The 25,799-nt window shown below is 38.3% G+C and overlaps 1 protein-coding gene across 5 annotated transcripts in view; it reads right to left on the bottom strand.

Moving 5' to 3' along the window:
- Positions 1 to 2,569: 2,569 nt before the first annotated feature.
- LOC127416177 (rho-associated protein kinase 2-like) overlaps positions 2,570 to 25,799 on the bottom strand; it is a 46,408-nt gene continuing 23,178 nt past the window's right edge. The window contains exons 16-34 of one of the 5 annotated variants that reach the window (XM_051655376.1): positions 24,718 to 24,824; positions 24,455 to 24,614; positions 22,499 to 22,659; positions 21,806 to 21,990; positions 21,266 to 21,335; positions 21,066 to 21,169; positions 18,903 to 19,089; positions 18,720 to 18,813; positions 18,161 to 18,255; positions 17,587 to 17,769; positions 16,911 to 17,082; positions 14,640 to 14,840; positions 13,694 to 13,761; positions 13,512 to 13,600; positions 11,872 to 11,950; positions 11,485 to 11,749; positions 7,284 to 7,563; positions 6,522 to 6,599; positions 2,570 to 3,432 (exon numbers count right to left, since the gene is read on the bottom strand). In XM_051655376.1, the coding sequence (XP_051511336.1) occupies positions 6,566 to 6,599; positions 7,284 to 7,563; positions 11,485 to 11,749; positions 11,872 to 11,950; positions 13,512 to 13,600; positions 13,694 to 13,761; positions 14,640 to 14,840; positions 16,911 to 17,082; positions 17,587 to 17,769; positions 18,161 to 18,255; positions 18,720 to 18,813; positions 18,903 to 19,089; positions 21,066 to 21,169; positions 21,266 to 21,335; positions 21,806 to 21,990; positions 22,499 to 22,659; positions 24,455 to 24,614; positions 24,718 to 24,824 (2,534 nt within the window). In that variant the 3' untranslated portion in view covers positions 2,570 to 3,432; positions 6,522 to 6,565. Of the gene's footprint in view, positions 3,923 to 6,521; positions 6,600 to 7,283; positions 7,564 to 11,484; positions 11,750 to 11,871; positions 11,951 to 13,511; positions 13,601 to 13,693; positions 13,762 to 14,639; positions 14,841 to 16,910; positions 17,083 to 17,586; positions 17,770 to 18,160; positions 18,256 to 18,719; positions 18,814 to 18,902; positions 19,090 to 21,065; positions 21,170 to 21,265; positions 21,336 to 21,805; positions 21,991 to 22,498; positions 22,660 to 24,454; positions 24,615 to 24,717; positions 24,825 to 25,799 lie in introns of all 5 variants that reach the window. The other 4 variants (XM_051655375.1, XM_051655374.1, XM_051655377.1 and 1 more) reach the window with 4 other exon arrangements.

The following is a 25,799-nucleotide window of genomic DNA, read 5'->3' as shown; positions in this document are numbered from 1 at the left end:
CGCATTTACTTTCTCTCTCACTCACACACACACACACAATAAGCTATTGGCAAGTACCTGTAAGGTCTAACCCGTGAAGATTAGAGAGGCCCTTCAGCAGGTCGGCAGGTAATTTGCACAGCTCGGTTTTAATCAGATCAAGGTCCCTCAGATAGGAAAAGGTCTTCAGGTCATCGGACATTATGGAGCTCAAATTGCTGAAGCAGACACTGAGGTATGTAGTTTTAACTTGGAAAGCCTTCCTAGGTAAACATGTGAAGTTAACATGAAGACAAATTATTCTGACCTCATCGGATCTTAAGACACATCTGTATTGTACTGGGTGTGAGACACTGTTTTGCACAAGGGAAAAGCAGATGAGTGTCAGAGCGAGAGTGAGACAGAGACCCAATAGCAGAAGAACAGTTCAAGGATTTATTAACAACAAATGTCAGCATAAACTGTGCTTGCAAAGTATTAGAATCCCAGCAGCAGCTGCAGTAGCAGGAGATGCAGAACGAGTCTGTGTGCGCGTAGTAGCCGCACAGTGGGCAAAGTAGGAGTGTGTTCCTAGACAGGTGTGGAAATCAGGAGCAGATCTGTAGGAAGTGACCGCTGAAGTGTGGTGTGGTGCAGAGAACAAATCCCGGAAGAAGGAGGGTAGTCATATTCCCGACATGCGGGCAGAGACGAGGAATCCTCTACTGGCGATTTGTGGGCCGCGAGGACAGGCGTACAGCAAACTGGAAGGTAACCACACTTCCCGACACATGGGCAGAGACAGGCAACCAACAGATCCATGAGACAGCACCAACTAGTGGTTAGCCACTTGACAGCACTAACAATAATCTAGCAAAGACAGTGAGGGCATACAAGGATTAAGTAGGGAGTGCAATCAGATTGGAACAGGCGTAGTTAGCACGTTAATCAGCGGCATGATCAGCGCCTTCCTGGGAACGATCAATGTTCCCATGGAAACACTGATCATGCGTGCCGGCTCGGCCTGCAAGACATGAGGGAGAGAGAAAAACAAAATAAATAATAAACCGGCAAACTCACTGGAGCCGTGAAAGATAAGTACCACAGCAAGTTTTAGAAAATAATAAGTGACAAGAGTCAGGTTCTTTCTAAGAAGATATAACTTCTTTTTTTAACATAAAGAGCTGATCTTGCTTTTATAACTCAAAAAAGATATTATATTAGTCAACATGTAAACAAGGATTTTCCAGGTCCACGTCTGGTTCAAGTTCTTGTGCAACATCGGATGGTTATTCATTGATTCTTGTGAATCATTCACTCACTCAAAAAGTGTATTGACCAAGGGTTTTCCTGCATGCTTGCAAACAAAACTTTTTAACCCCTGGTAAATGTCAATAAAGGCAACATGTTTAATTTTTTCACATTTTCATATTTTAGTTTTTGTGTTCCAGTAAAGGCAAATACATGTCCCAATATTTCAACATCCTCCAAAATGACCACACCAGAGACTTTTTGGTTTCTAACCTGTTTTACAGTATGTCCCATAAACATTGAAATCTACAAAAGTATTTGAAGAATAAAATTTGTAGAATTGATTGTATGCTGTTTGTACTGTTCAGTCACTGAATTTGGCTTAATTTTGGAATAAATGAATTAATAGATTTATTAATTGCATGTAGGGCCCTTAAAGGGTTAGTTCACCCAAAAATTACAATTCTCTCATTATTTACTCACCCTCATGCCATCCCAGATGTGTGACTTTCTTTCATCTGCTTAACTCAAATGAAGATTTTTAGAAGAATATCTCAGCTCTGTAGGTCCATACAATGCATGAGAATGGGTGCCAACATTTTGAAGCTCCAAAATCCACATATGGGCAACATAAAAGTACTCCAGATGACTCTGGTGGTTAAATCCATATCTTCTGAAGTGATACAATAGGTGTGGGTGAGAAACAGATCAATATTGAAGTCACTTTCACTTTCTCCTTCTTCTGTTTTTGGTGATTCACAGTCTTCGTACATATTGCCCCCTACTGGGCAGGGAGGAGAATATATGACAAACATTTTGTTTATTTAAATATTGATCTGTTTCTCACCCACACCTGTCATATTGTGTCTGAACACATGGATGTAACTACTGGAGTCATATGGATTACTTTTATGCTCCCTTTTTGAGGATTTTGGAGCTTCAAAAGTTTGGCACCCATTCACTTGCATTGTGAGGAACTAGAGTTGATATATTCTTCTAAAAACCTTCATTTGTGTTCTGCAGAAGAAAGAAAGTCATACACACCTGGGATGGCATGAGGGTGAGTAAATTATGAGAGAATTGTAATTTATGGGTGAACTATCCCTTTAAACAACAACCATATAAAGCTATGGTTGATAATAGGACCAAATTATATCCTCAAAAATAGTACCACACTTTCTGTGAAGTGTTTTAGAAAGTAACTTAAAAGTAATTAGCAGTTAAGTAATCAGTGAAGTCATTCATCTGATTACAGTTTTAGAGTAGTAATTAGTCATTTGTAATGATTTACTTTTTTTGAGTAATTTCCTGCTTTTATAAATGTTACAGATGAAGTAGGGATCACACAGTCAGTCAATCATTTACCATCAAATAAACTTTTATTAACAATTTCACAACATGTCTCAATAGTTTGTCAGTGGCAATTATCTGTACATTTTATTGCTTAGATAAAACACAGAAAATGGTTTGGAGGTCTTCATATTCCACTATGCAAACACAAAAGTCTTTTTTTTTTTTTGTTTTTTTTTTTGTAGCAGAGTATAATGAAATGTTAAAATGTTATATGGATTGCATTTTTGCATCATGTCATATCAATAATGATATGTCTTCAATGCATATGCTATATTTTGAGCAGATATTTCTGGCAAACAGCTAATTAATGCTTTCTAATGGCTCTTTGAAAAGCATTTTGCATAAAGTATTTTTTCATATAATGAATGATAAAAATATAATTTGTGCCACTAAATATCTGTCTTTTTTTTTTTTTTTTCAAACAAAACAAAATATATATAATACTTGATTATCATATAATTGTGGAGCTAAAGTATATATTCTGCTTCAAACACGCACACAAGGGCGCACACACACACACACACACACACACACACACACACACACGCAGGCACGCACACACACACATACTGACAACCTTGTTTGGAGATAAAAGTAACCTCTAAACTTTAAAATGGTTTTACTTTAAAAAGTTACTTTAAAGAATATCATGTTTAGGAAGAAATTTAAATGACATAAAATTAAAATTAAACCACACCCTTTAGGTGATATATTTAATAATGCACAAGCCATATAAGGCCCCTCAATCATTTGTACTTGTTTGGCATTTGGACATCCTGCCATTTGCCAAAATGAACAGTATGTCATTTTCTTCTGTGATGTAATCGTTCCCAGATGGATAATCACCTATCCGGACTTCACCAAGGTTAACTGAAATTAAGGTGAGAGAGAGAGAGAGAGAAAAAAAAAGATGGAGGGAGAGTGAGAGAGGGAGTTGAAGTCAATGTTTAATGAGCAGGTATAAAAAAAATCTAAGAATTAAATATGGCATACACATCACATTTCATATTCTACCACATGCAGCAGTAAACAACAGCAAATACATCCCTTTCAACTAAACAAAGCCAAAGGTCCTTAATTCAGCCAAACATGCACATACAAGTCCACTTTTATTAGTGCACAAACACATCCACGAGTAAAACTTGCACCCTAGTTTTAGTTCATTACAGTGGGAACAAAACATAAGCACACTACTAATACAATACAAAATAAACCTGCTTGAAAACCACACACAACACATGCTAAGGCACCACTGTGGTTTCCCCACAAACTCTCAACTCTTCAGAAGTCTAATACATCGTCATCATCCATTTCAACCTCAAGAGACCAACCCCAGTCCTTCAGGCCCAACTCAAGATATCTGGAACAAAAGAGGAGTCATTTGGGCTCATATAAAAAGTTCATTCCATTATGTGGAAATCAGAATTAAAAAATGATGGCCTTCACCTTTTATCCAGCAAGTATGGGTTTACAAATAAAGGTTTTTCTTTGAGCTCTAAAAGTTATCAAAAAAGGGAGAGTGACTGATGTTTACTAATAATTGTAATATAAAGCTAATGTGACATTTTTTGGCATTTTAAATAGACTGTAAAGGAGGAAGACCAAGATTCTTTGAACCAATAATCCACAAATCCCATGCCTTCAAAAGAACCTTCATAATTGTTTTGTCCTTTGTGACAAATATAAACACAGTACACGACATTTGCAGAAAATTCCTAGGACTGGCGGCTTTGAAAGCAGCTGTGGGCAGTTGCGTTTTTCCTTTATGTCAAAGTCTGATATTTAATCAGATGCTAGGTTGAAAAATCACAACTCGGTATTAGTTAAATGCTAATATTATGTAAATTACAGGGTAAAAGGGATTGTATTTTTAGTGGTCGTTTTTACACAGCGACACTCAAGCGAAAGTTATTTCAGGCGCATTTAAAGGAATAGTTCACCCAGAAATGAAGATTCTGTTATAATTTACTCACCCTCATATTGTTCCAAACACCTATCATTTTCATTCTTATACGGAACACAAAAGTATATGTTTTAATACATATCAGGCCGTATTTGGGAGACGCTTGTTCACAATGATACGAAGTGGCTTAACAGTGCAAGTTCTCACGTGAACACCAAACACTGTGAACAAGCTTCTCTCTTAGCGCTCATGAAGGTGCAAGGGACATCAAGATTTTTACTGGAAAATGACTTAAAGGTGCACTCAGTAATTTTTTTTAAATATGTCGATGTATGGCTTACACTGACACCTAGTGGCCTGGATGCAGCATCATTCATACAATAGTTTTCAGTTACCAGTGCCATCGTAGAAATTAACTATGCACAGTAAACCAGGATTAATTTAATCCATGATTGAGAGTGACAGGGCAGTTACTGAGATTAAGTGAGTAGTATTTAACTGGTCGTGTGATTCTAAAGGGCAGTTCACACTGCCCAAACAAATGGCAAAAGACACCAACACTTCCAACATTCTAAAGTTGGCTGTTGTATTTAGAATGTTGAGAAACAAAACTGTCGTGCTCACACCGATCCAACAAACACCAACAAACTTAAATCTTTGCGTGTCGTTGTTCGCCTCTGAAGATGATTGACAAGGAAGGAGGTTGCGAATGAAGCCAAACATGCATGATTTAAAATATAAACATTATGTGCAATTGATTAAACATTTTCAGCATGTAGAGACGTTAGGCTATAACCTATTAAACACAACTATATTTTAAAACGTGTTGTGTTTGCAGAGAACTTATTCATTCCGAAAGTTCTGTCAGAGGACGACAAAAATAAAATAAACATTTACACATAAGTTTTGTCCACAAAATGTGGGGAAAGTTAATATTTTATATTATTGCAGATATAAGTTATTATTGCAGTTCTGCAGAAACTGCAATAATATTTTAAGAAATAAAGGATCTGTGTTTATGCGAGTGAAAAGAGTGCTTCAGCACAAATTAATCTCCGTCCGTGTCTTGCCTATTTGTACATATTCCCTCAAGCGTGTCATCCACACAATCTGCTGAACCCAACACTAACATAACATTGTTTTCTTTAGAAAGGAACAGAATTCTTTAACAAGTTTGCAACAAAAATGTAATTATTCGTGATTGACTGTATCTCCTGCTCTATCAATGCAGGTGCGGTCGCGCGCATTCATTTTCTGTGAGTTGACAGGGCCGCTTACCTCATTGTCATGGCAACGGTTCATGATGAAGTCAGATTCCGTCAGAGTTTGTTCGAAAATCATACCATACTGCTTAAACATTCCAAGATTTGACAAACAGCAATTAAACTTGTTGAATTGGTGAAAACAGATGCCAACGAATGCCAAAAAATGGCAACAGGGTGATCACACTGATCCGACAAAACCAAACAAGTGTTGGATGTGGTGTTTGCTGGCATTTGTTGGGGCAGTGTGAATTGGCCTTAACATGGCTGCCCCCATTAGGAGACCCTGCTCCATGTAGAATAAAAACTAGTCATCTCACATGAGTGGTCATGATTTTATACATATGTCTCAAAATTACTATTCTCTTTAGAAGTAATATTTTATAAATGAGGAAAAGAAAAAATACTGAGTGTACCTTTAAATTGTAGGTTGTTTCTCACCAAACCCTTCCATATGCCTTTAGAAGACTTGAAATATGACTCTCTAGTTGCATGGACTACTTTTATAATACATTTGGGTACTTCTTTAAGCTTTAAAATGAGGCACTATCCACTGCCATTCTATTGACAACAGCGAACGGGATGTTCTTTCAAATTCCTCCTCTTGTGTTCTGAATAAGAAAGAAAGTCATACGGGTTTATGACAGAATTTTCATTTTTGAGTGAACTATCCCTTTAATTCCTCTACAGAGAACAGAACAGACAGTCAAACATCTGAAGGGGATGTTTTAGGGCTGCACAAGCCAGCAGAACATCTGGTTGATAAGCAGTAATGTGGCATGTGGTGTACTTACTGTCCACAATTATGCACAATGGGGAAAGGTCAAAGGTGAACGGGTCAGTGAAGAATGATACGGAGCATGGGGCCAGGGCTAGAAAAGGTTAGCAGCACAAACAAAGCTACTGAGGACCTACAGAAATTTACAGCCAAATCTAACTTGTTGAACCCAGAGTTTCTACATTTACCTTAATTAATTTAGCAAATGAGGAACAACACAAACACAAATGATTAATCATAAGGAGTAACATCATTAGCAATTATGCTACAATTAAGCTGCAATTCAAAAGTAAAGTTGACCGGAAGAGTGCAAGCTACTACAAATGTGTAAAATAAATAAATAAATAAATGATTATTGAAAGTGTCTTTGTTTACATAGTTATGATGCATGTAAATGCTAATTGAAGAGCTGTGTCATCTAAGACTGATATAAGTCCACCAGTGACCACAGAACATTAAGAAAACTTACACCTAATACCAAACATTATTTTTCCCTGTAACAACTGCACTTACATTTTTGAAGGTCTGGATTGAGAACAGTGACAATAGTGTCGGGTTGGTTGGGATGCTAAAACAGAGCAGTGTTGACATTGTGTGCCACAGAGCCACACTGTTTACACTTTTAGATTAAATTAACCTATAGATGGCTTACTTATAGTTGTCTCTGCATATTAAGCTGGGATAATAATTTTAACATTGAAAAAAATTACACGCCACATTTACTACTGTCAATTAACTCCCTTTAGTCATCATATAATACACTTCTGGTTCTTTTCACCTGGTGCTGGGTGAGTGCTGCTGTCGGGTGGAATGCACTTTGATGGCTCCTCTGTGGGACATGCTGGGGGAGGAACGGGGGGACAGGTGAGGAGAGGGTTGAGGGGACAGCCCAGGTGGAGGAGATCCCTCGAAAGGGGGAGGAGATATAGCTAGAATTGGGGTGTGGGCTACAGGTTTTCTTGGGACCCGCTTGAGCAAGCGGCTGACCCATTTCTGCTGCTCTTCTGTGGAGCTGGCAAGCAGCAGGAGGTCTTTCGCCGTTGACATGTCATAGTTTACTGGAAAAGAAAATTTGAGACAGGTCAGTTGTATTCCATACACATGAGAGTACTTTTTACGCTGCCTGTTGATACAGTGGGGTACAAAAGTCTAATTTAATACATACATTTTAATTGCAAATTATATTATAATTTGAGGAAAATGTTGAATTGAAAAGTAGTTCAGTAATTCTTAGTATTTGGTTTGTCCCACTTTTTGGTTTAATGACAAAATGTCCTCCAGCTGGAATGGACTCCACAAGTCTGTGCAAAACCTGATGATCCATGTTATCAAGCATGATTTGAGAATGTTGCAAAGAGCATCTTGTGTGCTTCAATGAAAGCAAGGAAATCTGATCTTTTGTACAAAGGAATTAAAGTCAATGTCACAAATTTCCTTACATTTCATTAGTAACCCGTAAACAGTCCAGAATCTTAAATATGTTTTATATATCTTACATCACAACTTTGTTTAAATTTTTTCTAAATCCTAAAACTTAAAAATGGGATTTTAAATCCCAGACTTTTAATGTGGTCTCAGACTTTTGGACCCTACTGCTTCTCTCGAGTTCAATACCCATACAGGACATTTAACCTTGTGCAACCCAGCCTCCACATGTATGGATATTGTATTTTGGCTGCACTATGCACAACGCATAATTTAAATAAATTAAAAAGACTGAATACTGTTCACAGGACTCTACACTGTCATTTAAGGGTTAAACCTGGTGCACCGCGTCACGTGACATTACAGCATGACGTTAATTTCTAGGAAGCACTACTACGGGAAAGTGCCTCTGGTAAGAATCCTCTTTTAGTTTTCTTATTGAAACCTGTTTGGTTGTAAAGAGTAGCATCTCTAGTTTTGTTTGATATGCCGCTTTAAAAAATCCATTCATATTTCGAGCATCAGTGCTCTAATAAACATGTCCACATGTGTGGAAAATGGGACCACATTCCCTCAAAAGACGAAAAAACATGTTAGTTATTTTGAATAATTTTCAACATTAACACATCTGTGGGTCATTTCGCTTCATTTTAATATAAATTTTGTTGTATTTTATTTTCTTATCGATGTATAATATGGTTCTATTCATTAACATTAGTAAATGCATTCCCGTATATTTACTGTGCATTTTTCACATTGAGAATAAATGTATTCATGCAAAAGCTGAAAAATGTTGCTTTCAGATGCTTTATATGGAGTTAGGATGAAAATAAGGTGCATTTTGAACTGTTCTGAGACCAGTGCAGACAGACAGCACTGGAGGTTAAGTCATTTACTAAATAGGGAGCAAGGGTGCATCCTATAGCTTTCTATGCAGCTAAGTGCATTCACACCTAAAATCCGACTAAAAGTTCAGTTCAGGCGGCAGATGATGTTTGGACTGCTCAACGTGTTTGGCAGTCATGGGGCAATGATAATCAGTACATAAATTCAGAATTTTATAATGCAAAATTTTATTTTAACATGGTTGGCAGTGATTTGATGATGCTAGCCATTATTTTTAATCTGAATTATTTATTCAGCTTTATAGAAAATCTATAACATTGTCTATAACGTCTCAAAAACATGAATAATCAACACTCCTGGACACAAACTAACTGATAGTTTGGTATTACTTCAAATTTCACAATTTAGTCCCGCTGTCCAAATACACTATATTGCCAAAAGTATTCGCTCACCCATCCAAATAATTGAATTCAGGTGTTCCAATCACTTCCATGGCCACAGGTGTATAAAATGAAGCACCTAGGCATGCAGACTGCTTCTACAAACATTTGTGAAAGAATGGGCCGCTCTCAGGAGCTCAGTGAATTCCAGCGTGGTACTGTGATAGGATGCCACCTGTGCAACAAGTCCAGTCGTGAAATTTCCTCGCTACTAAATATTCCACAGTCAACTGTCAGTGGTATTATAACAAAGTGGAAGCGATTGGGAACTCAGCCACAAAGTGGTAGGCCACGTAAAATGACAGAGCGGGGTCAGCGGATGCTGAGGCGCATAGTGCGCAGAGGTCGCCAACTTTCTGCAGAGTCAATCGCTACAGACCTCCAAAGTTCATATGGCCTTCAGATTAGCTCAAGAACAGTGCGTGGAGAGCTTCATGGAATGGGTTTCCATGGCCGAGCAGCTGCATCCAAGCCATACATCACCAAGTGCAATGCAAAGCGTCGGATGCAGTGGTGTAAAGCACGCCGCCACTGGACTCTAGAGCAGTGGAGATGCGTTCTCTGGAGTGACGAATCACGCTTCTCCATCTGGCAATCTGATGGACGAGTCTGGGTTTGGCGGTTGCCAGGAGAACGGTACTTGTCTGACTGCATTGTGCCAACTGTGAAGTTTGGTGGAGGGGGGATTGTGGTATGGGGTTGTTTTTCAGGAGCTGGGCTTGGCCCCTTAGTTCCAGTGAAAGGAAATCTGAATGCTTCAGCATACCAAGAGATTTTGGACAATTCCATGCTCCCAATTTTGTGGGAACAGTTTGGGGATGGCCCCTTCCTGTTCCAACATGACTGCGCACCAGTGCACAAAGCAAGGTCCATAAAGACATGGATGAGCGAGTTTGGTGTGGAAGAACTTGACTGTCCTGCACAGAGTCCTGACCTCAACCCAATAGAGCACCTTTGGGATGAATTAGAGCGAAGACTGCGAGCCAGGCCTTCTCGTCCAACATCAGTGTCTGACCTCACAAATGCGCTTCTGGAAGAATGGTCAAAAATTCCCATAAACACACTCCTAAACTTTGTGGAAAATCTTCCCAGAACAGTTGAAGCTGTTATAGCTGCAAAGGGTGGGCCGACGTCATAGTAAACCCTATGGATTAAGAATGGGATGTCACTTAAGTTCATATGTGTCTAAAGGCAGATGAGCGAATACTTTTGGCAATATAGTGTATGTGGACATCAGTTTTTAGGAAAACTATATGCTCAAGAATTATTAATTTTTTTGCTTGTTTTTAGGTGTGTGACGAGGAGGGCGGCATGGCCGGGCCATAACAATGGACACCCAGAGCAGAATCAGCCCAATCAGCCAGGAGAGGGATAAAGAGGAGCCGGGAACACCAGTTCGAGAGAGAGAGAGAGAGAGAGAGAGATACACGCAGCAGTCTTGTGTGTGTGTATTTTGTGTCATGCTGGAAAGCAGTTTTGTGTTGTATTTTGTGCATTTGTTTAAAAAAAATTTTTTTTTTGGATTTTTCCCCTTTTCTCCCTAATTTGGAATGCCCAATTCCCAATGTGCTTTTAAGTTCTCGTGGTTGCGTAGAGATTCGCCTCAATCCGTGTGGCGGAGGATGAAGAGACCGCCTGAGACCGCCAACCCACGCATCTTATCACGTGGCTTGTTGAGTGCGTTGCCACGGAGACATAGCGCGTGTGAAGGCTTCACGCCATCCACCGCGGCATCCACGCTCAACTCACCACGTGCCCCACCGAGAACAAGCCACATTATAGCGACCACGAGGAGGTTACCCCATGTGACTCTACCCTCCCTAGCAACCGGGCCAATTTGCTTGCTTAGGAAGCCTGGCTGGAGTCACTCAGCACGCCCTGGGATTCGAACTAGCGAACTCCAGGGGTGGTAGCCAGCGTATTTTACCACTGAGCTACCCAGGCCCGCTGTGCATTTGTTTATTAAAAGTTTACGTTGACTGCTCAGCCAATTCCCGCCTCCTCCTTGCCCATCGTGTGAATGCGAAACAAGATGCTACTAGTTACAAATCAAAAAGGGAAATGAAAAATGCACACAGCAGTCACGTGGGGGACTCAGGAGGTTAAGGAAGCTCTAAAGCTTATATCTAATTTATACTAGCATCACAAATAATGCTACAGCAAGTCTTCTAGCACCCATGTCCATTTTCAAAATTCACATGTGTATAACAATCTAGAGTATGAAGATAAATCTGAATTCACAATGCTCTGTGAGTGTGACCTCCTGACCTCTGCAAGGAGCAAGGACCTCTTCCTTTCGATCTATGTGATCTTTATGGCATTTGACACGGCAGCGCCTGCACTCCAAGGCTGGTGGGGGCCTGAAGACATGCCACAGAGGCCTTGGACAGGCTTCACAGCTGGAGGGAAAGTGGTAGAGCGTGGGCACAAACTCGTGACCTTTGTGTGGGATAAACGACGACCTTTCAGCTGCCGATAATGGTTCCACAGCAACTTCCTCTTTCTTGCTCTCTCCCTCATTAGCATATAGTATCTATAGAGAGAACAGAGGAAGACAGGGTGTTGTAAGGTTAAATTTGAAGCATGCTGAATTGTCCAAATCATTCTTAATATACAGCGTATGCATTTCCGCAATTCACAAATTAAGCATGTTACCTGGAAAATCCGTGGGATTTCTTTGGGATCTGCGCGGTACACGTCTGTCTGAGTGACAGGTCTCACGTGAAAGAGTTTGCTAAGACGGGAAAAAGGAAGGGATGTATTATAATAAATGAATTAGGTCAGTGATTCCCAGTCGAAGGTACATACTTAACTGCACTTAAAAACAAAATGTATGACTTAAAATAAAAACAGGAATTAGGGCTAGGTAAATATATAGATTTCTGATTAATCACGATCTTCATATCCAATCTTAAAATCTCCAAATCCATCTTTTAGTATGCGAAGTTAAGCACCGAGAACATTTCACTCTGTGTTGAGAGTGAAAGTTTGGCTTGACTTGTTCCGTTTAATGTGTGTCCAAAGATAAGATCCATGTAATCAATCTGTCATTGAAAATGTCTCTTTTAATATACTTTGTTCTTTACAGTCAGTTGTTGGCCAGAACTTTGAAGTCCAAAAAAGCACACAAAGGCAGCATAAAAGTAATCCATATGAATACATATCTTCAGCTTCTGAAGACATATATTTAACCACTGGAGTTGTATGGATTACTTTTATGCTGCTTTCATGTGTTTTTTTGAGATTCAGTGTTCTTGCCACCACTCACTTGCATTGAATGGACCAACAGAGCTGAGAAAATGTTCTAAAAATCTTTGTTTGTGTTCACCAGAAGTAAGAAATCCATACACATCTGGGATGGCATGAGGTAAATGATGAGAAAATGTTTATATTTGGTTGAACTATTCCTTTAATATTCCGCAATGTACCAAGTTAGAATATCCTTGGCCCAGTATAAATTAACAGCATTAGTCTAATATAATTGTGCACTTTACGGCTCATTGGGATAACTGTCATAAATTATATTTATATATAAATGCTACTTATATATTTTTATATGACATTTAGCATTTTGTACACATCTTTGGTTTTGTTTTGATGAAGGGATACCTGAGCCTTACTGATGGTGCTGTGGCAAAAAACTGGAAACACTGGATTAGGTACTGCTTTGTAAGTGCAACCATTTATCAGCAGGTTTTTGAGTTGTTTAGTGTTTAATGTGATTTATAACATTATTATAACACATTTGCCATCATATTACTAAATATCACTGCTATAATACAGGGTTCCCACATAACTTTTCCATGTCGTTTCAATCATTTGTGATTTTTGAACATGCTAGATTTTAGATTTTTTAAAATCGTTTTGATTCGGACTGATTCTCGTATGAATCATTCAGACTGATTTGTGAACTGGTTTTCCTCTAAACATACTCTACACAAGTCTTCGTGACTTTTCCGATTCATTTCAGAAAAATGTAACAATTATTACAAGTATTTAAAAAATTAAATTGTTTGCTACTCTTCACACACCCCTGCTAGAAAGACCAGCATATGCTGTGTTTTGGATGCTAATAGTCAGTGTCTCCACCTTGATTTTTAACTAGCTTAACCAGCAAGAATTCCCTGGTCAACTAGTTTCACCAGAAAAACCATCCTTAGTGACCAGTTTCACTAGATCCCTATGTTGGTCCACCAGCGAGGCCAGCAACAGCCATCATGAACCAGCTTGTTCCAGCTAGCTGAAAGTAACTTTTCAAGAGAGCACGAAATGTGTGTGCAGCATTTCAAACTCACTCTATGTCCAGAATCATGAATGGGCTGGATTGCTCTCTGTTCTGCTCTGACTCATAAAACAGGATCTTCTTGCTGCTTACCACCACATACTGCAATTCACAGAGATACATGCACAGATGATCAGAGAGGTTTTGTTGATGTGGCTTGTGAAGTTTAAAACTTTACTATTTCTGAACCATTACCTTCTTATCCCAGCCAAGTCTTTTGGTGTTCTTGGTAGGCAATGAGAGCCATCCCTCTAGACTAGCATCTGTACACAAAAACAGAAGAGAGTGTTACAAATTACATATAAGACTCCAAGGCAACACAGGTTAGCCAGACTGAACATGATCAAACAGATCATTTTTTTATCTTCAAACAATTTTAGGCCTTGAAAATGGCTTTGATTTGCAGAACACACATCTGTACCAAATGTCTCCTGGAATGAAAAGGTTTTGCTCTATCAGTAGTGTTAAAACACACAAGGTGAGAAGTATCTCATTATCATGTAAATTATGTAAAAACCCATGAGCATCAAACCAAATTATTAGAAAGACTGTGAATGTGTTTCAAAACCTGGTAAGCCGCCTACCTAGGCAGCATCATTGAGCAACATAGGCACACTCGAACTAAGGAGGTCTACAATACCTGGAGAAAGCTATTTGTTAGCATTTCCTTTCATCTGAACAGTTGCTCAGCTGGTACATTCAGCCCAGAAAGTATCCATCTTTATTTAATGGCCTCTCAGTTCGAGACAATTTTTTTGAGCCAATTGGCAAAGTTCATATTATGCTTTTAAGAGCCTTCCCAGAAAAATTGGACACTGAAATATTTGTGATTTCTATGTTTCTTGCAAAAAATATAATTTCTTTCAGAATACATGATTACTTTTAAATGTATGTCAATGGAGAAACATGCTTTTTGTACAAATAATAGAGCAGTTCCAGCAACTACCAGCAGGGACTGACTGCCCATGCTAGCCAACCAAACCTTGACTTCCTGATTTGAACATTTGATCCCCAAAAATGCTGTCTAGGTAGGCAGCTCTCTAGGTTTGGAGACACATCCATGGAACTGGACACAGAACGAGATTATTAAAGACAGAGTGCGTGTATGTCTGCGTAATGATATGTTTTCATGCAGGGTCACCTGCAGGCTTTTGGTCAGTGGGCCTCTCATATGTGAGGGCGGGCCTTGGCCCACAATGTTCTTCCTCATCCTCCTCTTCCTCTGAGTCAGAGGGGAACAGAGGGGCAATCTGGCATGGCCGGGTATCAATACACAGTGACTTGGAGCTTCGCTGGTACGTGAAGGACATAGACTCTGAGGTGTGAGAGTGTGTGATGCGGACTACAGTGGCATCATGATAAAAGAAAGAGGGAAGGAGTGAAAAGAGTGAAAGAAAGAAGAAAAAAGAAAGTAGTAAAACGATGCACAATTTCAGTGAGCCATTATGAGCAAGGGGAAAAAAAGAACATCATAAAAGAGATAAGGAGTGATTATAGTGGAGTAGACCAGACAAAAAGAGAACGAAAAGCTAACCAAATCTAAGGTGAAGAAGAGAGACAGAGTGGCATTTTTCAAATATACTGATAAGTAAGGCTGGGTAATATAGCTAAAAGAACAATATATCTCAATATTTTTACAGCATTTTGATAATATTATACTGTATACCTTGATATACAGTATATGGAATTACCCAGAAAAGGCTTAAAAAGGTGATTGTTTATGTAACCAAGTAGATTAAAATCTACGCAAAAAAAGAACAACAATGAATAAAATGAGAAGTATAAAGAAGACAACAGTTATAATCTAGGCTAGTTAAAATTTAAAGGAATATTCCAGGTTCAATACAAGTTTAGCTCAATAGACAGCATTTGTGGCATAAAGTTGATTATCACAAAAATGTATTTTGACCTGCCCCTCCTTTTCTTTAAAAAAGCAAAATCTGGGTTACAGTGAGACATTTACAATGGAAGTAAATTGGGACCAATCTGTAAACATTAAAATACTCACCATTTCAAAGGTATAGACACAAGATGTAAACAATATGCATGTTAACATGATTTTAGTGTGATAAACTTTCTTGCCATGACGATGTATTGTCAACAAAACCAATCCCTCACTGCTCTGCCCAATTTGGAATGCCCAATTCCCAATGCGCTCTAAGTCCTCGTGGTGGTGTAGTGACTCGCCTCAATCCAGGTGCTGGAGGATGAATCTCAGTTGCCTCCGCGTCTGAGACTGTCAATCCATGCATCTTATCACGTGGCTTGTTGAGCGCGTTACCGCGGAGACATAGTGCGTGTGGAGGCTTCACGCTATTCTCTGCGGCATCCACACACAACTCACCATGTGCCCCACCGAGAGCGAGAACCACGAGGAGGTTACCCCATGTGACTCTACCCTCCCTAGCAACTGGGCCAATTTGGTTAGGAGACCTGGCTGGAGTCACTCAGCATGCCCTGGATTCGAATTCGCGACTCCAGGGGTGGTAGGATTTTTGCTTTTTTTAAAGAAAAGGAGGGACAAGTCGAAATAAATTTTTGTGGTAGTCAACATTATGCCACAAATGCTGTTGACTGAGCTTTACTTGTATTGAACCAAGAATATTCCTTTAAAATCTAGTTAAAAATAATCAAGGTGTGTTTTCCACACTATTTTTCACTTACTGAACACAAGGTATTTATTTTTTAATCACTTTAATTATTTTATGCTCCAATATACCAATACATTTTAATAAAGAGCAATATTTACCTATTTATTATTACTATTTATTTTTTACTAAGGCCACGTCCACACTAATCCTCTTTCATTTGAAAATTCAGTTTTCAGTTTCCTAACGACATAGTTCCAAAGTATGTGGTACTAGAGAGCGCTTTCAAAAATCTCTTTAAAAAAAAATTTTGGTGGAGGAAAACAGCATTCTAGTATGGATGAGAGGCATAAACATAGCAAAATCAATGCATTTTCAAATGAAAACGTATCAGTGTGTATGTGGCCAAAAACAATGTTGCAGGGACTTCTGCAAACATTTTTGAATGACTATGATGGGACTAATTCAAACAAACTGATGAATTAGACTTTTAAATCAATTCATTGAAACGGAGAGTTTGAACTGATTCATCGAAATGAACTGAACTTACCGACTAACTCTAACAGCATTTTTGCTACATGCTTCAATGCTCTCATACTTAAGTTGCGACAAGCAGGGATCATGAACCTAGTCTATTGACATGCTTTTTAGGAAACTTAATGGCCAAATAAAAACTGAAGTAAAATCACTGCAATTTTTACAATGTTGCTTAATTTTACAGTATATCACCAGCATTTATTTTACATAGAAAATATTCAGTATGTCACCAGTGATCAGCACATCGGGCGGTTCAGTGCTTGCAGGGACATAACATAGATAACTACCTGGATAATTGCCATCCTGCTCCAGGTCGTTGCCAGTACTGCTGATGCTGGTGGTGTCCAGAGAGTGGATGTTGAGAGAAGTGAGCTGGCAGCGCAGACGCTCAATATCACTGTCTTTACTGTCCAGAGCCATCTGCAGCTCCAGCTGCACCTGAGATTCTTCTGCTATCATCTGCAAACAGAGGGAAACACTTTGAGTTGAAATGGATTACTATTTAAGAACTGCCATTCTAAACAGGAAAGGATTTCTGGACAGATCTGGGATTCCTGATGGAGCCAGAGATTATTAGAATAAACTGAAATTAGAATAAATTCAGGGAAATATATTTTTTGCTCTTTCTGTGGTTTGTTGCTATTTCCATTTAATCTTATGTGGTGTGCTGTATCTTCTTTACAAGTTAGAGATAAGGTGTTGTCTTTATTTCAAGGTCTTCAACATTACACAAGACAATGTTGAGAAGCACTTATTTTCCACTGACATTGCTTAGTATAATTACACTTGTTGATTTGTGCAGCTCAGATGAAGTCAAACTGAGCACTGAGAAAGACGCAACTAACATTATTCAATAAACTGCTCATTTTTACCATTACTTCATCTCCTGCCTGCTACAGGTCAGCACTAACTGCATGACTACACTTAAATTTCTGTTGCACTGATGTTGTATGTATAACTCACAGCCTGCATTTCATTGACTTCCTTCTGGTATTTGATCATAACATTGTTGAGTTTTTCTTTCTCAGTACGTAGCTGCAACTGCAGCTGTCTGTTCTCTTTCTCCTTCCTGCGGATGTCAGTATCGATGCCTTGCCGTGGCCTGTCACCCGTCTTCTTCATAACCTCCGCCAGCTTGTTTACAGCCTAATACAGACAGTTGATGTTATCAATTACCTCAGACATGCTAGCAACACGTATTCTAAAAATTATGAAAACAATCTCAATTTAAGAGTAAAAAGCATATGTACAGTTATAAACCCTTCATTAAAATATTTCTCAACAGGTTAAAGGGAAAGTTCACCCAAAATGAAAATTCTGTCATCATTCACTCACTCCAATGTTGTTACAAACCCACTTTCTTCTGTAGAACACATAACACATACATTCATGTGTTATTGTGTTCTACATACAGGAACAGAAAAGTCATACAGGTTTGGAACAACATCAGTGAGTAAATGATGACAGAATTTAATTTTTGTGTGAACTTTCCCTTTAAGTGAGGTGTTCGGCCACCCTCACTTCCTCCCATATACACCTGTATTTTGAGGGTTCTCTCAGATTGGATCTGCTTCTCAAAGAACAGCTTCAAATCTTTCATCTGTTTTTCATCTTCTCTGGCCTTCTCCAGCTCTGTGTATACATTTATAAATGTGTTATAGCACATTTATAACATCACTCATTTCATGTTACTATAATAAGCAGTGTCATTTGGCACATTCCAAAAATACAGTACACTGGTGTCCCCTCACTTTTCTTTTAAACCATTAGAGGCACATATCCCATGTGAAAACTATTAGATACACTATTTTCTAACATAAAATTAACCTACCATTAAAAGTAGCTATTTAAATAAAAGGAAATATAAATTTAGCAATAACTACAAACTAACATTTGGTCCCAAAACTAGCAAGTTAATTTAGGTGAAATGTACAACCCTGTTACCCAATCTTGTATAAATCTGACCTCCTGAGGTTGACAATCAACTCTTTCACTTCTCATTAGTTGAAAAAGCAAAAAACTATTTAAGAGCCCCCGGCCCTATTTTGTACGCTATTCGAGGAAAGTGCCATTCATTAGTCCAGCAGTCTACTCACGTTGATGTAGATGTTTGAGCTTATTGTTGAGCTCCTCTTTCTCACTGGCCAGGTTGGCAACATCCACAGTCAGTGTGCGGTTAGACTCCTCCAGCTTATATTACACAGAAGAGAAAAGGACATTAAGAACAATCCAAATTCCTATTTTCTCATTTTCTCTCTCTCTCTCCCTCACTTTCTCACCGAGCTGATGGTACTGTCCTTCTCGCCAAGTTCCTGCTGATGTCTGGCGATCACGTCTTTGATCTCCAGCTCCTTCATGATCTTTTCTTTCTCCAGCTCGGAGTACTGTTCCTCAGCGATGGAGCGCGCCAACTGCTCAGAGTCAACCTTCGTCAGACTCTCCTCCAGCTGTTCTGCTAATGAGTCCCTATATACAGTAGACACACAAAAACCCTCAAACTCTTATTTTCTTGTTCATCTAGACTTTTCTGCTGTATTTATAATTTATATGGTTTCACTAGCATGTAGACCGTATTCACGGTAGCGCCATCTTTGATTTTTAATGGGAATGACAACAAGGGTGTGGGGGATGTAGGAGCTTTATACCATCTCTTCAATGGTATGAATGGTATAAAGCTGTATAAAGCTCCTAAATAACATCTGATTTTCCACAGCTCATGTTGTCTGCAGTTCTTTGTATACTAAATGTTCTTGGACAGATATTTTATCAATGTTTTGTCCGCAGAATGATCCAAAAAGACTTTAAACTGCAGTACAGCCCATTGAAGAGACTGTAAGTCTATCCCTCACAGCCCCGTTGTCATTCTCACTAAAGATGGCACTAGCCTGAATAAGGTCTATTGCTTTTACTCAGGGACCAATATTAAAGCAGAAAAAAATTGGTTTTGGTTGGTTAAAAAATGGCTATGCTAAATTGAAGCTACTCACCAGTTGGCTGATGACTTTGTTTAAAACTGTCTACTAAAGAAAACATCTTTCACGATTCATGTATATTCTGATGTCTTGAACTTTAGTGGAAAATGATGGTAGCCCAGGGGTGCACAACACAAAATTAGCAAAGCAAATAAAGGCTGAAAACCAAAAACACAGCACAACAAAATTAAGCCACAACACACAAAATTAAGCCACAACACAACCAAACAAATGCACTGTTTAAAAATATATATTTTTTCTGTTAATTTTGTATTATTGTGGCTTAATTTATTGTGTTCCAGCTTATTTCTGTTGCATTGTGATGATGTGTTGTGGCTTAATTTGTGCTGTGGTTGATTTCCATTGTGTTTTAAACTTTCTTTGCTTTGATAATTTTGTTGCTAATAATAATGCAAAATAAAGTTTTGTGTAGGCAAGAAGTATTTGTGGAAGGTAAAAATGTATTGGCAGTTTTGGCAAAAAGTTAATTTTGGACCCTGCTCTTTCTCTTTACTGGATATAAGCTGTGGCTAAATCAATTAACATTGTGCTTAACATTCATTTCAATTGGAGGTGCTCTGACTAACATGGGTTTGGTTGCCCCTTGACTAAAATAAGGTATGTTTTGCCGGCTCTCCATATAAATGACCCTTCACTAAGCCCCGCCTTAAAAGCATTTATGACCAATCCTATCTTAGCAACTGTTGCGGTGCGCCATTTCTCTGACAAGCATTTGCTTTTTTCCAACAAGAGTCTACGGTAGTAATGTGTGTTTGAGTAGTTTAAAACAGAATTTTACAGAGATGGTCCACAAAATGTAAAAAAAAAACATTGTTGCTGGGTCACTTGTAATAGTGACATGAGGAACCCAGAGAGGATACATGTTTTTTTCTTTTTTTTGAAAAAAATCTTTAAATAAATATTGAGAAGAGCATGCTATGTCAGCCCTCATTCCAAAATAAACATGAATAACATCGGCAAGGCCACCTACATTTGCTCCAAGGTAAATTAAAGCTAATATGTTAACATTTATTAATTTACGTATTGATTCAGGTCTTAGTAAAGTAAATAAGGAGTTCAAAGCATCATAGTGAATGCTTTGAGACATTATGAGCAGTTCTGTTCACTTACACTAATAATATCAGGTGTGTAATCACTAACAAATTATGCTTTTCTCTTTATATGTGACTGTGATGATCGTTTGCTCGATTCTGATTCACAGTCTCCACAGTTTTCAATGGAATTACGGTGTAATTTATCTATTTCTTATACACAAAAATGCCGGATAAATATACTTTACAGTGTCACTCATCATTCCAGCTTATGCAAGAATATTGTCAACTCCTTTTATGAGAATATTTAGCCAAAAATAGCATCATTTAAGGCAATCTCCCATTCATTTCTATCGGAAGTTCTGCAGAGTTTGTCAAGGGGGGCGGAGCTAAGCGAAGGGTCAGTTCATACACACACCTCTCTTCCTGCAGATCCAGCAGTCTCTGCTGAGCATCTTTGTAGAGTTTAGTCTTTTCATCACTCTCCTCCTTCAGCTCTCGAATCTGAGTTTTATACAGTTTCTGGAAGCAGAAACAGTTACAATCAACAGACACCTGCACACAGATAAACCCTTCACACATTCACTCACAAAATATGCTAAACCAAGCCAGACGTACGGTGAAATATTGCTCTGCTTCCAATTGATCCTTCAACTCTTTTAGCTGTACATCCACTTCTTCTCGCTCCCTGATTGAACAGAGAGAACAGAAACCTGATGATTCACAAATGTTACTTGTAAAATTGCAAACAAACACAGTTCCAAAATTCTGCAAAATTAAACACAAATGTCCTTGAAATCAAAAGCAGAAATTAACTGACATTACCATTAACTGCTTAGGTCCAAAAAATGAAGAAGAGTACATATGCTGAATAGGAAAATTTGGTAAATGCATTAACAACAGCAGAAATGCGACTTGGCCTAGTATATGATATTAATACTTGTGACACAGACTTGACTAAAAGTTGTACTAGTATTAGCAAAGTGAATTTGTGCCAAAATACTGTGGAGTTTGCTTGGATGCATGGCCTTTTAAAAGTTGATTACCCTATTTATACATTTCTACATTTAGCTTTGTTTCTTCCCAGCTGTCTGTGATCCAATCAGAACAAACCTGCAACCCATGAAAAACTTATGAGTGGATCAGTAACACACTGACCTGAGCAGCTCCTGATTATGTTTGTCCAGATTGAGTTTGAGCTCCAGTAGATGGTTGAGTTCTTGTTTGAGCTGTTTCTCAGAGGAGCGCAGGGTGCTGATCTCCTGCCTCTGCACTTTCATATCAGACTGAAACAGAGTCTTCTTCTGAGTCTCCTGCTGTACCCGCACACTCAACACCTCCACCTGCAACACACACACACACACACACACACGCACACAAAAGGACTTGATTAGATCAAACGTCTTTCTCATTTACATTCTAATATAGTAATACTTCTACATGCAAACTGTTGTATTAATGGCAGGTCAGGCACAGAATAAAACAGGGAGATATAGATAGACATATATAACACAGATAAATAGACAGTCATCAGTCAGTCAGCTAGACAGACAGCAAGTCACACAAATATTCTGCATCAGTTCAATCTTTTGTTGTGTGTTTTTAAGTACAAATTATATATTTCCTGTATCAATTCAATCTCTTTTTGTGTGTGTATTTTCGGATGTTTTTTTGTTTTTTTTTACGTATTTGTGTATCAATTTAATCTCTGTATTTCTAGTAAGCAGACAAAAGTGTCAGTGAAATAATTAATACTTTATTACCACAAAATATACACATAATTCCTACAGACATTTAAACAGCCTTAGTCAAGAGTCAGTCAGACAGGCAAAAGCAGACACAAAAACAGACCTCCTCAGTGAATTTTTCTTTGAGTGATCGGAGCTCCTGAAGCTCGTGTTTGGCTAGTTTGTAATCACAGTCTAATATTGTGTTTTCCTTTTCCAACTGCATCAGTCTGCTTTCCAACTGGTGCTTTGCAGATCGTTCTTCCAGCAGCTTATGCTCCATATCTGTTTCACAAACACAATGTCACAGCTTTATGCTGAAGCACAACATACACCACAAAGAGCCACAGGCTTATACTACAGATTTCAGAAAGATTTACTCAGATGGAAGGGAATGTGGAAAAGTACTTTTGTAGTGAGGGAATATTCTTACATCACAATTATGTTTTTATGCAAAGACTATGCATGTATATATGACTATACTATGCATACTAAAGGGTTCAAAAGTCTGAGAACACTTGTGAAAAGCTTCTGGTTTTGCAGTTTTCTAAATTTTTTCCCCTTGTAAATTATATTTGTTATTACAATTTGAGTGAAACGTTCAAATGAAAAAGTAACACATTTTAGACTTCTCAGTATTTGGTATGCTCCCATTTGCTTTAATGACAGCATGCATTTGAGCTGGCATGGACTCCATAAGTTTGTTTAAAATGTGATGATTCATTTTATTTCAGTATGATTTGGGAATGTTTTAAAGAGTATCTTGTGACATTCTGACCTTTTGTACAAAGGAGTTAACATGGTCAATAGTGCAGGATCTTAAAGGAACAGTTCACCCAAAAATAAAAATTCTCTCATAATTTACTCACCCTCACGCCATCCCAGATGTGTGTGACTTTCTTTCTTCTGCAGAACGCAAACAAAGATTTTTAGAAGAATATTTCAGCTCAGTAGGTCCATACAATGCAAGTGAATGGTGATCAGACCTTTGTAGCTCCAAAAATCACAAAGGAATCATATAAGTAATCCATAAGACTCCAGTGGTTAAATCCATATCTTCAGAAGCAATATAATAGGTGTGGGTGAGAAACAGATCAAAATTTAAGTCCTTTTTTTACTTGAAATCTCCACTTTCACATCTGAAAGTCACATGTGGTGCCTGTTTAGTTTCACTTTCACATCTGAAAGTGAAAGTTAAAATGGAGATTTAAAAAAAAAAAAAAAGGACTTAATTTTTATCTGTTTCGGTCACAGTCGGGTCTGACTGTGCCACCCATGACTGTCTGTCTGTCTCGTATGAGTGTCATGTCTGTGTGTGCCATGTCTGTGCGTGTTGGTGTTTTCCCTCATGTGTTTCAGTGATTGCCGTTTCCATGGGAACGCTGATTGCCTAGCTCCCGTCCCTCATTAATTACCTCTAAGCTCTCCTCGTGTTGAGTCTGGTGTCAAATCGTTTGTTATTGTATTTTGGTGCTGTTTCATATCCATTCGTCTTGTCCTGTTCCTGTGATTACTTTGGTTGGTTTCTGCTTTTTGAGTTTTTCTAGTTAATTATTCTGTTTTTCCCCCTCACGGGTGTTTTGGTTTGTATTTTTGTTCTTTGTAAATAAAGCCCACATTCTTGCCTCTCTGCGTTTGGGTCCTGCCTCTCTCTCTATTAACGTGACAGTTTCTCACTCACACCAATTATACCTCTTCTGAAGATATGGATTTAAACACTGGAGTCTTATAGATTACTTCTGTTTCCTTTATGTGATTTTTGGAGCTACAAAAGGTCTGACTACCAATCACTTGCATTGTATGGACCTACAGAGCCGAGATATTCTCCTAAAAATCTTTGTTCTGTTGAAGAAGAAAGTCATACACATCTGGGATGGGATGAGGGTGTGTAAATAAGAGAGTTTTCATTTTTGGGTGAACTATTCCTTTAAATATTTGTTTCAAAATCCTAAAACTTTGTTAATGTCCAGTTTTAAAGATTTTGAATTATCATAGATTTTTCCACTTTTAAGCCCTGCTACATCTCTATACCTTTAAATATTATTCTTAAGTACATGCAAATCTTTAACAGTTATTTCACCTTTGAGGGCCTCAGACTTGGCCTCCTCAATGGATTGGTTGATTGTGTTGTTGTCAGCCAATCGGGCTTTAGTGGCTTTATGCTCTGCCTCTTCCTGCTCCAGATTCTGCTGAACAGCTTTCAATTTAAAGGAGAAATCAATCTCCTGCTTGCTCTTCTCCTGTAGGTGAAGACACCACGTCAGTGGGTTTCACAAATACACATTGCCACACAACACTTGTGCTGAGGAAGTAAATAAATCAGTCACTTGCTAATATACACACCTTTTCCAGGGCAGTAAGATCCTCCTGTACCTGTCTTTTCTCTGCTTCAGCTTTTGAGAGAGAATTCTTCATGTGCTTTAATTCTTCCTCCAGTCCACAAACACGACCTGAGAAAGGAGCGAGAGAGAGAGAAGGGTGGATCAAGAGGCAAAGAGTAAAATTCAGGTTAAATGTTTATGTCCATGAAACCTTAACTTTTAAACCTTAATTTTTTTTTATCTCAGTCGGCAGGACTGAAAATGTTACACGGAAAACAGAAGATACATTCTTCTCTGCTTATATAGCCGTCTAACAACATAATCAGCTACCTGCCTCTGACCTTAAAATAACACTTTTTTTTTTTTTTTTTACTCTCTCTGCAGGCAGCTCCACCAACACAACAGCACAGCCCAGCAGACAAGAGCCCTGTGTAACCCAGTGAGGGCCTGGCCACTACATGCTCACACAAACATTTACTTTCACTCTCTCATTCACACACACACACACACACACGCGAGACAAAAATGTAACTTTGGCCTCATCCACCAATGGAGGGTAAATTGAAGAAAATTTACCAGCATATTTCTTACTGACATTATCATATATATACATATATATTTTTTATATTATATATATATATACACACACACACACACACACACACACACACACACACACACACACACACGTATATCCCATGACAATATTTAGTGTTTTTTTCCTAAATTTTTTTGTTTTGTTTGTTTCTTAATGCAAGGAATTCCAAAAATGTGTCACCAGTTCTTGAGGGGGAATTATTTTTTTTTTTTCTACCGTGGTAAAATTTGTCTAATAAATAAAACAAGAGGACTTTGATTTGAATCAATTGCATCACATACTGTACATCAGTGATAGGGGCAGACTATCGTTTTCTATTCAGTTCAACTAAAAAAAAAAAAAAAAAAATAATAATAATAATAATAATAATAATTTACTCCATAAAGCCAGTTTTTACTTACATTTGGCGCATGACGAGTGTTAATTTTGGACCCTGTCTGCACACAAACAGCCAAAAGAGAAAGTGTGATCCCTAGAATGCAACACAATCTCTTTCTGAAGCTTGG

The sequence above is a fragment of the Myxocyprinus asiaticus genome, chromosome 25 (assembly GCF_019703515.2).
Source record: "Myxocyprinus asiaticus isolate MX2 ecotype Aquarium Trade chromosome 25, UBuf_Myxa_2, whole genome shotgun sequence".
NCBI classification, from domain to species: domain Eukaryota; kingdom Metazoa; phylum Chordata; class Actinopteri; order Cypriniformes; family Catostomidae; genus Myxocyprinus; species Myxocyprinus asiaticus.
This window is presented reverse-complemented; position numbering and strand designations above follow the sequence as displayed.